Below are 16,352 nucleotides of genomic sequence, written 5' to 3'. Positions count from 1 at the left end.
GATTTCACGTTTAACGTTTATCTTAACAAGTGGAACGTTATTTGCATCGACGCTAAGTTTTTACGTTTCCCATGACCGCAGTTTCATCCGTAATCGAAACCAAATTCAAGTTTTAAAAATATTAAGTTGTAACATCTTTAGCTAGCTGTTACTCTGTGCCATTTGATTTTGTTTCCGTCTCCCCTGAAACCGGTGCGCGTGCGGAGCTCGGCCAAACACAGCAGGTTAAATTGAATTGAAAGTTTTTGAAAAAAACAAAAAACGCTAAGAACTTGATGTAAAACATCTTCTTCTCTTGCTTCTTTATCTTTTCTCGGCTTTCGTTTATCTGCTCCGGTGTCGAGCTGTGCCCAGTTAGTTGTCAAAATCAGTCACACATTGACCTTATCGTTACCTCACCTGTGACCTGTGACCTGTGACCTCTGACCTGTAAGAAGTTCACAAAGCGCCCTTTATCGACCAGTTTCCGTCAGAAGTCAGAATTTAAAAAAAAAAAAAAAAAAAAATAGTTTCACATGTGGCCCTGATCCTAAATTTTACAACTACAAACTACAAACTACAATAATACATTGGTCACGTTTTCCTAAAACAACCAAAGCTTTTCTGAGAGAAAAAAACATTATGTGGACATTATTTTTTTGTTATTTAACCGTGCACTTAAATAAACTTTATTCAATGAAAAAAACTGTACAATTAAAAAAAAGTTGATTAAGTATATTTTTCACATATTGAGTGGAAAATTGAATTAAGAAAAACGTTGTTATAAAGATGTGATTTTTTTTTCTTAAAACTTGCTGTCACTTAATTTTCTCTAAACTAATTATTTCAGCTCTGAAGCTCTGGTTGGTTTCTGAGTGTCTGGGGAAATAAATAAACTGTCTTGTGTATAATAAAAGAAGTAGGTCCGTGATTTTATGAAAATGAATTTGAGAATTAAATGAGAAAAAGTCACAAGATTAAGAGAGAGAAAGTGGGTACAACGTGTATTTAGCTCCAGTGAAAACATCTCCGCTAATAAGAATAATGATAAACTCTTGCTTAACTTCACTTTTATGTGATAATATCAAACACAGAGAGCCACATGGATCTGTGTAGAAATATATTTTCTCAGATAAATGCTACACAGTTGTTACAGCTGGTCCTTCATTACAATCGCAGTAATTATTCAGCAGCAGCAGCAAACAGACATGGTAAACAGATAATGTGCAAATTGACAGAAGAATGATTTGGTGGAGAGTAAACACCTGACAAAGCCTCTTCACTCTTTTACCTGGAGCTCAGGTGGATCCGCACAAGCAACAGACGTATTAGACAAACTTCACATTCAGTATCCATAAATGCACTTGCATATAATTTCTGTTCAGTCATGCAAAACATTTGGGACACACACAAATGACAGTGCACACAGACATGCAGGAGATCACATCCCACAAACCTTCCACGTGTCAAACAAACCAATAAAAGAAGAGATGCACTAACTCTGACTGTTCTGTGCACGTCTCACTAATGCTTGGCCCAAAATATCAAAAAAAAGCAGGAAATGAGAGAAACTGAAAATAAGACAGAGAATTAGGCGAGAAGCAAATAAAATACAATTAACCTCAGGTCTGTATCTAGAAGCCATTTCCTGGGGAAAAAAATACAGTCTATGAATGCATATATATTTTATCTCTATGGAAGATTTATAATGCCAAAATAAAAGAAATCAAACTAACAAATACATATATGTGCAATACATTACAAATTGTTACATGTATTTGTTTTTATGCATGCATTTACTGTGTCAGAATTAAATGAAAAACATGTTAAAAGGACAGTCATTTAGCTTTTTGTTTGAAAGTGTATTAGATAATGGGACATTTCTATGTCTTTGTCAACAATTATAACTTCCTCTGTGAGGACATATATTAAATTGTTGCAACTGCATTTGACCATTATCATTATCGGTTTGTACAGCAGATTCCATTCATGTGTCCACAGGAGTCAGAGCTGCAAATGCATTGATAAACATTTAAATCTGCTGTAGTCAACCACTAATTAAATGTTTATATAATGCTTATAAATGCTAAATAACGGGGGATGTAAAGTGTTGCTAAGATGTAAAAAAAAAGTACATATTATAATAATTATTACATATGTCTTGTATGGGCTATGGTCCTTTTTAAACACATTGTGCTTCGTATGTGCAGAGTGATCTGTGTTGGGCAGTGGAGGAAGAACTCAGATCTTTAAAGTAAAAGTATCAACGCCACAGTGTTGAAATATTAGAAGTAAAAAATTTTAATTAAGTAAAAGTATTACCAAACGTATTATCAGGAAAATACACTTAGAGTACCAAAAGTAAAACTATTCGTTATGCAGAAGACCCATTATTTTATTGGATTATAGTTATTGATGTTTAAAAGGGTTGCTGAATTTCAAGCGTCATATTTACCTATAATAATACATCTTCATTTGTTGTTCATATTTTGTATTTTTAACCTGAATCTGAATTTGCCTCTGAAATGTGCTGTAGTAGAAATATAGTATCATAAAATGAAAGTTATACTCAAGTACAGTTATTGTTGAGATATTTTGCATCATTTGATCTCATAATTGTAAAAAAAATAAAATAAAATAAAAACAATAATATTTAACAAAATGATGTTACAGTTTTTGGTTTAAATCTTCACTTATTTCCGAGACTGAAACTATTTTTTTTTAACCACAAAAAGGAAGTTCATAAATGTAACATGCAAAGTTGTAGTGTGTATTTGACCAAATCAGACATGTTTGATACGAGGTTGTTTACTGAGTGTCTACGTGTTTAAACTGTCATACATGAAAAGACAGTGGCAGCACATGCAGCTCTATGATCAACATCAGACACTGACAATACATCCAATTAAAAATCTAAGATAAAACCAGATTAAACCAGAGCTGCAACGATTCCATGCAACAGTAGCACACCGTCACACATGCATGCCCTTTGTAACATACACATGTACATTTGTAACATACATAATCACTACATGTAAGTTCAGGTTTATACTGTGTGTTGTTACAAGAAATAAAAGGGATTAAAAAAACAGGGACGTCTTTGTTTTCTCTTTACAAGATTTAGAAAATAAATTGGCGTCTTTTCACGGTAACAAAACAAAACAAACAAAAACATCTCAACGCTTTTCATAATAATCAAAATATACAAGAAATATATAAATAACATAGTTTACATTGTTTACAGTGGGGGGGGGGGGGGGGGGGGGGGGGTCCAGCAGAGAGGAGGACTGACGTTAGAGCAGCTAGCTCAGGTTGGCCCTCTTGCGTTTGTTGGGGCTTTGTCCGGGGTCGACCTTCAGCTCATGATACTGCATCTGCACACACACACACACACACACACACACACACACACACACACACACACACACACACAAAAATGCAGTTAGCCAGGCAGATGCAGATGCAAACACAGACAACGCAGACAAACTCTAGTCTCTGACTCAAAACTAGAATTACCGCCTCCTCCACTCAGACTAGTTCAGATAAAATACGAAGCATTTATGTGAAATTTTGTCAAAGTTGCTGTGTGTGTTTTTATGTGTGAAGATCCGTCAAGGTGTTACTGAGATATCATGTCAACGAGAATGAGACAGACGGACAACCTGAAAACAATATGGCGGCTCTGACTGTCGCCAGCGCGGAGGAATAAAAACAGTTGCATCTACTGCCTTTTAAACTGTTATGACCATGTTTCCTTTCAGCAGGATGACGTCACCCACCACTTGAACATCAGAGGGAACTCTGGACAGGAAGTCAAGCAGCTCATTGTTGTCGATCATGTACGGGTCGCGGAGCTTCTTGGTGAATTTATTCACACCTGCAGAAAAAAAACAGAAAACACATGTTTGAGTGTGTGTGGATGATTATTCTCTGTATCTGTGAAGTGATGTTGGTGTGAATGGATCCAGGACTCACCCCATGCCAGCACAAGGTATCTGAGAGGTATGAGGTAGAGAAGAAGCGTGGCCAAACATAAGGCAGTGATCGCCAGCCAGCTGAGGAAAGGCACTGTCCAGTTCACGGTGCTGCAGCAGAAGAAGAACAGCACACACAGAGAAAACGTGACATCTCTGTGCCGTATGAAGGGCTAGTTCACAGCTGTGTGGTACGACAGAAGAAGAACATGCGATCCAAACACTCTCTCCGTCTTCTAACTACAGTCACCACCTCACAGCTGTATCCCTCCGCCAGCCAGCCCAGTATCAGGAACTATAATCACAGTCTCTCCATCCTGAGTCACAGCACTGAATAACCAGAGGTGTTTTTGCAGAACATTATGATGTCACAGTGAAGTTGACCTTTGACCTTATGGATACGAAATTTCATCACTTTGTTTTATCTTTATAGACATTTGAGTTAAATTGTGTCATAGTTAGTGACAGAAGTAATCAAAGCATTCCCGATATATTGTATTCACAAGAATGTGAGATAATCACGACCTTGACCTTTGACCTTTGCCCAACAAAATGTAAACCAGTCCATTCTTGAGTCTTAGTGAACATTTGTACCAAATGTGGAGAAGTTCCTTCAAGGCGTTACTGAGATATTGCATTCACAAGGCCCAAACCGTGTTTTATGAGGTCACCACAACCTTGACCTTTGACCTTTGACCACCAAAATGTTATCAGTTCATCCTTCAGCTCTAGTGAATGTTTGTGCCAAATATGAAGAAGATCCGTCACAGCATTACTGAGATACGGCGTCCACTGTGATACTCACTTCTTTATCCTCTCTCCGTACGACGCCACCTCGTCCAGAGCGTTCTGCACGCTGATGAACACGTCCTGGATGGCGTACAGTTTATCCATGAAGCCCTTGTGCTCCGAGTCCTGGCGGGAACGAGAGGACAGATCAGTGTTTTCTCCACACATGAACACATATACAACACTTATACAACACATGTACATATACAGCTGTTTTATAACAACTCTACCTTGTCGTCTTTATCGTCCTCTTCATCCTCCCATTCAAACATGGCCTCCATTGACTGCAGCAGGAAAAGAGGCAGAAAACATTTGACTGGTGAACTGATTCAAACAGACATATTTAGATTTTTATTACATTTTTTGATTTTCTTAAATAATCTGGAGGATAAAATACATTTTCTGGAAATATCTGTACAGTGTGTTGTCTTTAGTTCTGCCGGTCTGTGCTGCCCTCTGCTGGACACTGAGGTGCATCACACCTCTTCACTTTGTCTGGGCTGTGATTTCATGAATGAATGAATGAAAAACTATTCATCCAGTTATCAAAGACAAAAAGCTAAATAATAATTATTTATTTACAACGCAGTAAATGCCTGTTTCAAAACATATAAATACATACTTGAAAACATTGTGTGATGTATTTCACTTTATTTCTTTGTGAGATTTTTTAAAGGCATTTTGAATCTTCCATATACAACAACCATCTATGAAGGATGAAAAATGACATAAGTATAAATGAATAAATAAATGAATGAACGTCAAAATAAATGATTAAATACATAAATTAATGCAAAAAAAAGACATTTTGGTAATTTAAAAAAAAAAGGCTATTTCTGTATTTTTACATTTATTTATTTATGCATCTCTACCCACTGCATAAATCTTGAAATGCATAAATCTTGAAATGCAGAAATAGATAAATAAATAAATAAATAAAATGTAAATAAATACATGTAAAAATAAATAAATGTAGAAATGCATAAATAAATAAATAAATGTAAAAATAAACAAATAATGTAAAATGTCATGTAAAAATACAGAAATAGCATTTTTTTATTACCCAAATGTTTTTATTGCGCATTTATTTATGTATTTAATTATTTATTTCGGCATATATTGATTGATTGATTGATTGATATTTACACTTATGTCATTTTTCATTTGTCATAACCATCGGCCCAAATGAATCAATGCTATCTTGAGTTAAACGTGTTAATGGCTTTAATTTTAAGATACGATATGATTCATAATATTACAGTTTTTGCCCGTTGCTTGAACACTATCGACCCTTAGACTAAAGTAACACAACTCGAAGCTTTTGTTACCATACCTCGAACACATGTACCGATACCTCGAACACATGTACCCATACCTTACACACTTACTCCTTTATGCAACACACTTGCATACTACACTCTATTTCATACATAAGACACTTCGTTCAAAAATGAAATCTCAGGGTGCCATTTGGAAAATGCATGTATCCAAAATATAGAGCAAGAGCAAGAGCAAGAGGAAGAGGATGAGGAAGAGGAAGAGGATGAGGAAGAGGAGGAGGAGGAGGAGGAGGACAAGGTCAAGGTGGAAGAGGCCATGCACGGACCCCTATTTCTGATGATATAAGAGCAACTTTGGTGGATCATGTCATCAACCATGGCCTGAGAGTCCACCCACATCTAAGCCGCTTCACAGTGGCCTCTGTGATAAGAACGCTCCGACTGGAAAACAGGTATGTCTTCACCTCTCTACCTTCTACTCTGCTCAGATGGTATTTACAGTACTGTACTACAGTATATCACATTACCACATCACATGTACAGGGTATTGCAGGGTGCTAATGCTCCTTCTGCAGCCAAAGTGGTAGTTTTTGTGAAACATACCGTGATTACTCATATTGAGATGTTTCAGTACAGTGGATGATACAGTATATACAGTAAAGTACAGTATATATAGTACTGTGAGAAAAAGAAGCAAACCAATTTCTCTAGAATGACTAGAAGACCTTCAGGGGGAGGACGCCATCGCCTGTTCACACAACAGCAGGAACTCGCCGTTGTGGACCTAGTGAGGGCAGACGATGCCATCCGTCTCCACCAGCTACCACAGACAATACATGCAGACAGGAGAGTGTTCAACAACATAAACCATGTGAGCATCACCACCATCAGATGCATCTTGGGAAAACACAACATCACCATGATATATATGTATATGACCGCCAACCCCATGCCCGCATGCCTCTTCTGCAGGCAATGGAACAGGCCTGCGGCGACGTTCAGGTGACAGCAATCCATGGATGGTTTCGACATGCAAGGGGATATTTTCCCCGGTGCCTAGCGGGAGAAGACATTGCTTGCGATGTCGATGAGGTCCTGTGGCCAGAACCCAACAGACGGCGGGATCCATGAGCCCATGTGTGCACAATCTGAATTCATGTTACTGCAATGTACAATATTGAGTAGGTCTATTTGCTTTTTTGGTTGTTTGAAAATGTGCCTCCTGAATAAACAGTGAAAATCAAAGACTGCAGTGTTTTATATAAAGTAGACTAGTGTGTTTCCCCCTGATCTGAAAGTGGATGCTTATGATGCAAGTGTGTGTCATTTTGTCACCAGAGTTACATTTTGACAAAGGATTGTTAGGTTTTGATAACAGAGTTTCAGTTTGACACAGATGTGAACGGTATATTTCCCAGTGTTGTGTCATGTTTACTTGTGTGTAGAGTTTTGCAAAATGTGTTCAAGCAACGGGCGAAAACTGTAATATGTTGCACTGAAGGTGAGTTGTTTTTGATTTGATACAGCCGTGTGTTTATGTGTGTATATGTGTGTATATATGTGTGTATATGTGTGTATATGTGTGTATATGTGTGTATATGTGTGTTTATGTGTGTATATGTGTATATATGTGTGTATATGTGTGTGTATGTGTGTATATGTGTGTGTATATGTGTGTTTATGTGTGTGTATATGTGTGTATATGTGTGTGTATATGTGTGTTTATGTGTGTGTATGTGTGTGTATATGTGTGTGTATGTGTGTGTATATGTGTGTATATGTGTGTGTATATGTGTGTTTATGTGTGTATATGTGTGTATATGTGTATATGTGTGTATATGTGTGTATATGTGTGTATATATGTGTGTTTATGTGTGTATATGTGTGTATGTGTGTATATGTGTGTATATGTGTGTGTATATGTGTGTATATGTGTGTATATCTGTACATTTGTCTTCTGTCTTTGTCTGTTTCCATAAACCTGTGAGTCATGAAGTCGACGCAGATGTATCTGATGTTTTCGTCTCTGTCTCTGCTGTGACAACTGTAAATGTAAATTAAACTATAATACAATAAATGAATAAAAAATAAAGAGACAGCATGTTTCTCACCATGTCGGCTGTATCCCTGCTCGAGGAGAAGAAGTAGTTCCAGACCAGCAGCAGCAGCAACGCCAGCGGCAGCATGTAGAGCTCGAAGTTCCACACCACCACCACGAACAGCTGAGAGGAAGGAGGGAAAGTCAACGAGACGTGACGGAGGGCGAACATTATCTCACACTTATGACTTCCTGTTTCATAATTACAAGAAAAGATCTGATATCAGCATCAGCGTGTTGTCGTACCACGAAGGAGATGATGCTCCTCTGCGCAGACTCCCATTCGAAGCAGCTGTTGATGTACGTCCCGTAGCTGATCAGGACCATGATGCACCTCTTCACACGGTTGAAATTCTGGTGCAGCAGCTGAAAGACACAAAGTGCGACGAGGTGTTTCTGTTATTTTACACTGATAGATGGAGAAGTTTTATATTTTTCTTATTGTCAACAACAACAGTGACATGAAGCAGAACCAGGAGAATTTACACAATAAAAACAAGTACATCATTATTACGTCAAGTCACTGCTGTGTAGTTAACGGTCTCTAAATCATCACTAGTTTAGTCTCATCATCATAACATCATAATTAATAACAACACATGTAAACAAACCTGTTTGGAGACCTTTGGTTCCTCCTCGATATATTTCTGTTCTGCAGGAACCACCGTCCTGAGAGCGGCTTTGACCTGCAGAGACAAACACACTGTCAGAGCAGATCCACCTCATCAATCATTCATCATGTCTGCTCACGTGCACTGACGAACACTGTCAGTAAAGGTCAAGGCAAAATCACAGTTTAAGTAAATACACAGAAAAATATATCAAAGCAAAAATACGTCTTTTTATTTTATCTTTTATCTTGAATGTTTTCTGAGGTTAGTGTTCTGTATGAGTTGGGCATTTCCTGGTAAGATTCTTTTTTACAAATTTTAATTTACAAATTTAATTTTAATATCTGGAGGGAAAACATGTTGCAGGTCCTTGTGTGTCTTCCTCCAATAGACAGTCCCAGAGAATACGGCAGTGCTTTGTGTTTTGATTTCCACGGTTTACACTTTATTTTCAGTGGCTGAAAACTGAAACACTTGTGTAAATGTCTTGTCCGTCCCGATACGCACCGTGTTGTAGATGACGTCCACCTCCAGGTAGATGACTCCTTTGGTCGGACCCGTCAGATCCTTGTTTTTCAACAGGTAGCCTTTCTGCTCGCCGTTACGGATCTGACACAGACGACACAAGGTCGGTGTTTCACACACTTACAGAATAATTAAAACAATCGTGGAACATGAAAGGACAAGAATCAAAATGCTTGTGGTAAGTGCAGGTAAAGTCACTTCCTCATGATATGACACAGTTTATTTTGTTATAAGATGTTTAAAATGACCTTTAACCCCAGCAGTGGATACTTTAATGTATCTGTGTAGGATGAACTTCCTGTGATTAACAAACACACGTCTTCACACTCACATGTAATAAGGGGATGGCGACTTTTCCCAGGAAGTCGGCGCTCCTGTCTCTGTCCTCATCAAACACCGTGACCTCCAACACGGAGTGGACGTCCTTCAAGTTACTGCAGAGAAAACACGGACAACACGAAGACGAGATAGTGACTCAGACTGATCAGCTGACGTCCAGGAAAAATAGTCTTTGTAAAATCTGTCCTCACAGCTCAAATCACAGCTGGAGCCCAGAGAGGGGGTTAAAGGGCCAGTCCACTGATTTAGTGTCCCGCTCTTTTAAAGCTCCATGTTTCTTCTTCTTCTGTGTTTTATTTGAAGTGTTGAGCCATCAGAGGATATAAAAACCATCTCAGTGTAGTTTTACATCTCCTCTCTCAGGCTTCTCTCTGCAGCTCTAGTAACAACAGGTCGGTGAGCCAATCAGAAGAGAGGAGGCTCTGAGCCTCTCTTCTGATTGGCTGATTGTTTTCTGACTGATCCAATAAAAATAAAGCAGATTTCAGGTAAAAACACTCAGAGAAACCAAATCCTGTGAAGGTTTGGATGGTGGGTCCAGGTGGGCGGGGCTTGGTGACTGCTTTGTTGTGACATCACAAAGTTCCAGAAGTCCTGACGGCTGGTTTTAAGGCTCAGTTTCTGAATACAGGCTGTGTGCATTTCTCTGTGGACTGAGGCTTTGATACTTTCACAGTATTAATATAGAAGCTATAGCTGATCTATAATCACAAGAATTTGGTCTAAATTCCAATAAACAAATTCAGTTTTTTGAACCTTTTAAAATACACTTATTTTAAAAAGTTTTTATTTTGGGCACATTGTGCTTTAAAAATGTGTTTGTGCAATAACAGGTTAATAAAACGCTGTAACTCACAAGGTGAAGGCTTTGTTCCACTCTGGACTGAGGTTCTTGTAAACAGTGTGTGTCTGTAGTCTGTCGTTGTTCAGCTCCAGCACACAGAAAGGATCGCTCTTACCTGAAGACACAACGGGGTTAATGAGCAGAATACTGAACGCCGTATGAAATAATAAATAAATCAATAAATATATTTTCAAAAATCAGATTTTTTTTTTACCATTCACATCAGCAGCCATGAGTCCCTCTGCTCTCATCACCTTCACCTGCACCATGCCCACGTCTTTTAAATTAGAGAACGACTTCAACACACCCTGGAGGAGGAACCAGTATTTTTTAAATTGATGTTCCACCTGAACTAACCTTTAATTTATTCTTTTTATTAATTGGTGCTGCTCACGTATCGTTTGAGTATCTCCCTGCGCTCCTGCGGGTCGTCCAGCGGCGTGACGGACAGGTCGGCGATGGAGACGTGGGCCGAGGCGGTCAGCGTGACCAGCAGCACCAGCACGCCCCGGGACTCCTCCAGCGGCAGCTCCAGGTGATGGGTCTGCTCTTTGGCCAGAGGGGAGAGGTCGAGCTGGCAGCTGGGCGACAAACACAGACACACAGTGACGTCATGAACTACACATTTAATCTGACATGTCGACGTCTGTTTGACCATTTCAAAATTTATTATGTCATAATTTAATTCAGTCTCATCTGTAGAACTAACTGATGAAAAGCAAATATGAAACATCAAGAGACAAGATGAAGAAGCTGAGGAAAGTATTACAGCTTTAATATAGTTCATCAGAGTCAGAGAGGAAGTGACGGAAACCATGCATCATCATTGTTTTACCGAATATTTAAAGACGTCTTAAGAAAAAATAATTACAGAAATTGTAAATGATAATTGAAAAAGCTCAAATTTTTACATTTTTGATGTAGAATTTGTATCATGTGGTGAAATACATACAGAAATTTAGCATTTGATAATTTATTTCTTTATTTCTTTACACTACGTGCAATTTAAAATACATTCAGCCAAATAAATAAATAACCTGCTAACACACAATATATATGAACCTTGTGTTTAGAGAAATTAAAAATCCCCTGCAAAAAAACATGAACTCCAGTTCAGACTGAGGTGCTGGTGCAGCTTCACCCCCTGGTGGCCGAAAGGAGAATTACAAAATAAAACCCTGTTAGTGATATGTATCACTTCCTGTTTGAAAGTGATACAGATCAAAGACACAAACAGACGACGTCTCTGTCAGACTGAGGTCGTATTATTATTATTATTATTATTATTAGAGTATTAGAGCCACACTGATGGAAAAAAACTGAAATATTGAATATTAAGTCATAATATTACAGAATTAAAGTCGTAATTTTGAGAATAAAATCCTAATATTTGAAGAAAAAAGTTGTAATATTATGAAAATGAAGTGGTAGTTTTAGGTTCTGTTTTGTTTTCGAGGGGATTTTTCAGAAGCTTTAAAATGAGGAACATTTTCACATCCTGTGAAGTTCTTCATGTCTCTAAATGTTTTCACCTATTTCTTGAAATATCACGACTTTATTCTCGTAATTTCAGATTCTTTACCTCTCACCTGTCTGTGCCCGTGGGGCACGTCACCTACAGACTAACATTAGTGGGCGGAGCTCTAACAAAGGAGACCAGCTGACTGACCGTCCGATGAAGTCGTCCCTCCTCCCGGTGTCTCTGTCCCACACTGTGATCTCCAACACTCCTCCTGTCTCCTCATACAGGTGAAGGTCAAACTGCTCCCTCCACTGAGGACTCAGGGTCTTTGGCACGGTCTGACCAACACACACACACACACACACACACACACACACACACACACACACACACAGAGTGAGACAACAAGGTTAAATGTTATTTGAAGAAATAATATGAATGATATCACTGCCCACCATCAGAGAGGTCAGGGTTCAGGGGTCAGGGGTCAGAAGTCAGGGGTCAGGGCGGACAAACCTTGCTCTTGTACTTCTGGTGTCCCAGTCTGAACTTGGCGTAGGGGTCACTCAGGCCGTTGGGGTCCATGGGGATCAGGTTCCGACCTTCGATCAGCGCGATGCTGACGATCCCTCGCCACAGCTGCGACTTCCGATGCAGCTCTGAGAGACGCAATGACTGCTGCTGCTGGTCCACACACACACACACACACACACACACACACACACACACACACACACACACACACACACTGAATTTTTGTCACATGACAGGAAATGAGACGGCGTGCAGGGCCCTGTTCTTCTTACGTCAGCGCGACTTGAATGATTTTATTTCAACACTGGGTTTAAATGAATCTGTTGTCAGATCGTCAGTTTTGGTTTTTGTTTGTTTGTTTATTTGTTTCTTTGGGATTTGGTGACAAAGAAAAAACTAAATATCAAATATGAGATCAATCCTCCAGCTGAGTTTGAAAACGTTAGCTGGATCATGTTAGCCTGGATTGAAGCTTAAAGAACAGAGACCTGGTTTGAGGCAGTGATGGAGATGACAACAACAACAACAACAACAACAACAACAACAACAACCTGAATTTAATGAGCTGAAAACAACACGTCAGATCAGATCTATTTCTACACCATTAAAAAAGAACAAAAAAAACCGACAGTCACATGACGCTCTGGAATAAAACTCGATAAACAAAACAGGCACAACATGAAGGTGTCTGACTGCACACACACAGACGACCATGATGATGATGATGATGATGATGATGAAGGTGATGATGAGGATTTACCTTAGTGGATCGTTTCCAGGACCTCCTCAGCAGCATAGTCTGAACATACATTAAAATACATTATTTCAACTGACTCCTGAAGGGCGGGAAAACACTAGAGCTACAACTAGAGGCTGCAGAGGGATTCGTTTGTAGCCACTAGGGGGCGCTACAGCACAGGTTCACGTCTTACTACAAGGAGCTGGAACAAGTGATGAAGAGGAGGAGCAGCTCCATGAATAAAGCTTCTGAAAACAGACTGAATATTCATCGTTACGGCCTGTGATCATTAGATTTAATTGGACTCTAATTAATGAAACGAGCTCTCCATCTTGGTTTTCTTCTTTGTTTTTTTTATAATTGACTTCCTCACATCTTTCCTCCTCCTCTCCTCAGTCTCCCTCCGTCTCTCTGTGTCTCGTCCTCTGGAGCTGAGGCTCAGACTGAGACTCTCTCTCTATGATTCATTATAAACTGAATAAAACATGAAGCAGAGACTCAGTGTCTCAGCGCTGAGGACACACTTGGAAACCGTCTCCTCGCTCTCTGATGCTAATCAAGAAATACAGATCATAAACTGTGATCACAACACAGCACATTTACATCAAAACAAAAAATACTACTTCATGTTTAAAGCTGCTTTGATCAATATCTTTTATAAAAACATATATTATAAAACATCTAACTTACAAGCCTCCTTCCTGTTCCTGAAAGGGGAGGAGCTTGACATTGTAAAAATTAGGCAACGTCTCACAGTTAATGCCGCCAGGATGTTTTTACACTCACATCTAGTGTTGTTTTACCAGCTGCTCATCATTGCAATTTACTGGAAAAAATATCTAAACATGCTTGTGTTATGTGTAAGGTTTTGTATGGATGAAGTGGATTCATTAAAGAGGGCGACCACTAGAGGGCGCCGTGAGGTGAACCACGTTTGGACAAAGTAAATGTGTCCTACATGTCCCACCTTTAAGACACATCTCAGACATCAGTGATCACTTTTAACTCAGTCTGCAGCGAAAAGTATTTGTCTTTTAATCTGTGTATTTTATATTTGTAGTAGTTTGTTGTTAATTCTAATGGTTTTTGTTTTATGTTTCCTGCCCACGGATGACGGATGTAAATTAGCATTTTTGCTAAAAATCCGTCTTGTTTACATTGAGCACTGATGTTCATAAACATGCAGTGATCATATCAAATAAATAAACAGATAAATAAACAACCTGCAGACGGACTCAGTCAGAGAGCAGCTGGTGAACAAGGTGGAGCATTTAGCAGCTAAAGAAGAGGTGGAGGAGACCAAACACAGAGCTCAAAGTAGATTCATCACATTCAATTTGGTTTGTCTTCATGTCACCTGTTTAAAATATTCATTACAACTTTAAAAGGACATAATCATGTTAAGAATGGAGGTAGAGCTGGAAAGTGATTAGCCTAGCTTAGCATAAAGACTGGAAGCAGCCTCTAAATCTCTAAATATAACTCCCAAATCGTCATTCTTCCATTTCTGTTTGTGCACAGATTAAACAAACAAGAAGCAGCATGTTCATTTATCAGCTTCAGAGCTGCTGGACCTTTGGATGGAGCCACGCTAACTGTTTCCTCTTGCTCCCTGGCTTTAATGCTGCAACAAATCATCTTTATTTTAATCATGAGAGCTGCACACAGAAGATCAAACCAAAAGCCAACAACATGAAAAGCAGGAAACGAACTACAACTACACATTGAAGATTAACTGGAACTATATCAATCATACGACTGTGTGCAGAGCAGCCTGATGAATGAGGCTCTGCCCATTAGACGGTAATAAATCTGCTCTCTGGGGGAAAAGCTCCTCAGACTAAGAGGTAAAATGGGAGAGAGTGAGTCAGGAAGTCACTAAGAGGCTAATCACCGCTACACTCACTTTATTCACATACGGCTTCCAGCGATACGTCTTAACCTCCCTCTGCTGCAGGAAACACACCGACACCACAGAGATCATTAACTCCACAATCGTCACAAACACTTTGCTCTTACACAACATGTGTGAACCGTAACTTCTTCTCCTCCACATGTCCGAGCTAAATATTCTTCTGGTTACTTTACAAATTAAGATTTTAAATAGAAAACACAAAAAAGATCTTTCAGACGCGTTTTCACGCAGCTCCAGCTCGAACCAGACGTGACCTCACGCAGATTAATGTGCTTCATCAATTCTATTTTTATAAAGTTAAACTTGGAGAGATTTAATATTCATACATTTAATATTTCACAGATCTGGGGGAAAAAATCTGCATTTTCTCATTATAACACTTTAGACATTGGAATAATCTGCAGAAAGATCTAAAATTAAATCGATTTATATCTTTAAAGAATGTGGTGGATGAGACATGTACTTGTTTTTCTTCAGAGGTCATTGCTGTCGTGTCGTATACGTGGTACTTTATGTTTTATGCTCTATTTTAATCTGTGGTGCGTTTGCACAGCTGCTATCTTGGTCAAGTTGTTCTTGTAAAAGGTTTTTTTTTATCTCTATGAGACTTCCTGGTAAAATAAAGAGACAAAAATTTAAAAAACTAAAAAATCTAGATGTTGAATGTGATCTATTTTCAGATCCCTTTATGTTTCGTCCTAAACTGTGGAATCTTTTAATATCTATTTTCAGCCACACAAAGTTACAGGTTTTCTGACACGTCACACACACGTTCATATTTCCACAAATGGATTTTTAAAAATTCAGCAAATTTATCAGAAGGGAAAATTAAAAGAAACTGTGCGACTCAGAAAGAGAGATTGTGTTGTGGGGGAGGGGAGGGGGTGTGACGCGATCATCAGTGCACGTACCGTGGAGTCTCGCCGCTCCTCTACGGGACTGTGTTTAGGCGTCAGGGTGACGGCGAACTCCAGGGAGCCCAGGTCCTGCTCAGGGTGATGAGGGTCCTGCAGCACCAGAGTGACAGGTATCGTCCTGGAAACACACACAGGTGTGAACACGGATCACAGATGAGGAGATCGACAGCACTCTGACATCACGGCGTTCTGTATGGAGCTAGGACGGTTAGCTTAGCTTAGCATAAAGGCTGGAAACAGCGGTGCTTCGAGCTAAATGCTAACATGCTCATAACGACTAATATTTTTAAGATATGATGTTTACTATGTCCATCATCAGTTTAGCATGTTAGCATGTTAGCATTTG

The 16,352-nt window shown here is 39.1% G+C and overlaps 1 protein-coding gene across 5 annotated transcripts in view; it reads right to left on the bottom strand.

Moving 5' to 3' along the window:
• Positions 1 to 3,230: 3,230 nt before the first annotated feature.
• mctp1b (multiple C2 domains, transmembrane 1b) overlaps positions 3,231 to 16,352 on the bottom strand; it is a 29,926-nt gene continuing 16,804 nt past the window's right edge. For 2 of the 5 annotated variants that reach the window (XM_056403168.1, XM_056403173.1), the window contains exons 5-21: positions 16,001 to 16,124; positions 13,196 to 13,234; positions 12,418 to 12,585; positions 12,109 to 12,239; positions 10,834 to 11,020; positions 10,654 to 10,747; positions 10,452 to 10,554; positions 9,588 to 9,690; positions 9,239 to 9,340; positions 8,732 to 8,806; positions 8,367 to 8,486; positions 8,134 to 8,244; positions 4,973 to 5,026; positions 4,759 to 4,868; positions 3,955 to 4,064; positions 3,759 to 3,856; positions 3,231 to 3,353 (exon numbers count right to left, since the gene is read on the bottom strand). In XM_056403168.1, coding sequence (XP_056259143.1) covers positions 3,282 to 3,353; positions 3,759 to 3,856; positions 3,955 to 4,064; positions 4,759 to 4,868; positions 4,973 to 5,026; positions 8,134 to 8,244; positions 8,367 to 8,486; positions 8,732 to 8,806; positions 9,239 to 9,340; positions 9,588 to 9,690; positions 10,452 to 10,554; positions 10,654 to 10,747; positions 10,834 to 11,020; positions 12,109 to 12,239; positions 12,418 to 12,585; positions 13,196 to 13,234; positions 16,001 to 16,124 — 1,801 coding nt within the window. In that variant the 3' untranslated portion in view covers positions 3,231 to 3,281. The remainder of the gene's footprint in view (positions 3,354 to 3,758; positions 3,857 to 3,954; positions 4,065 to 4,758; positions 4,869 to 4,972; positions 5,027 to 8,133; positions 8,245 to 8,366; positions 8,487 to 8,731; positions 8,807 to 9,238; positions 9,341 to 9,587; positions 9,691 to 10,451; positions 10,555 to 10,653; positions 10,748 to 10,833; positions 11,021 to 12,108; positions 12,240 to 12,417; positions 12,586 to 13,195; positions 13,235 to 16,000; positions 16,125 to 16,352) is intronic. The other 3 variants (XM_056403169.1, XM_056403171.1, XM_056403172.1) reach the window with 3 other exon arrangements.

The sequence above is a fragment of the Seriola aureovittata genome, chromosome 18 (genome assembly GCF_021018895.1).
Source record: "Seriola aureovittata isolate HTS-2021-v1 ecotype China chromosome 18, ASM2101889v1, whole genome shotgun sequence".
NCBI classification, from domain to species: Eukaryota; Metazoa; Chordata; class Actinopteri; order Carangiformes; family Carangidae; genus Seriola; species Seriola aureovittata.
This window is presented reverse-complemented; position numbering and strand designations above follow the sequence as displayed.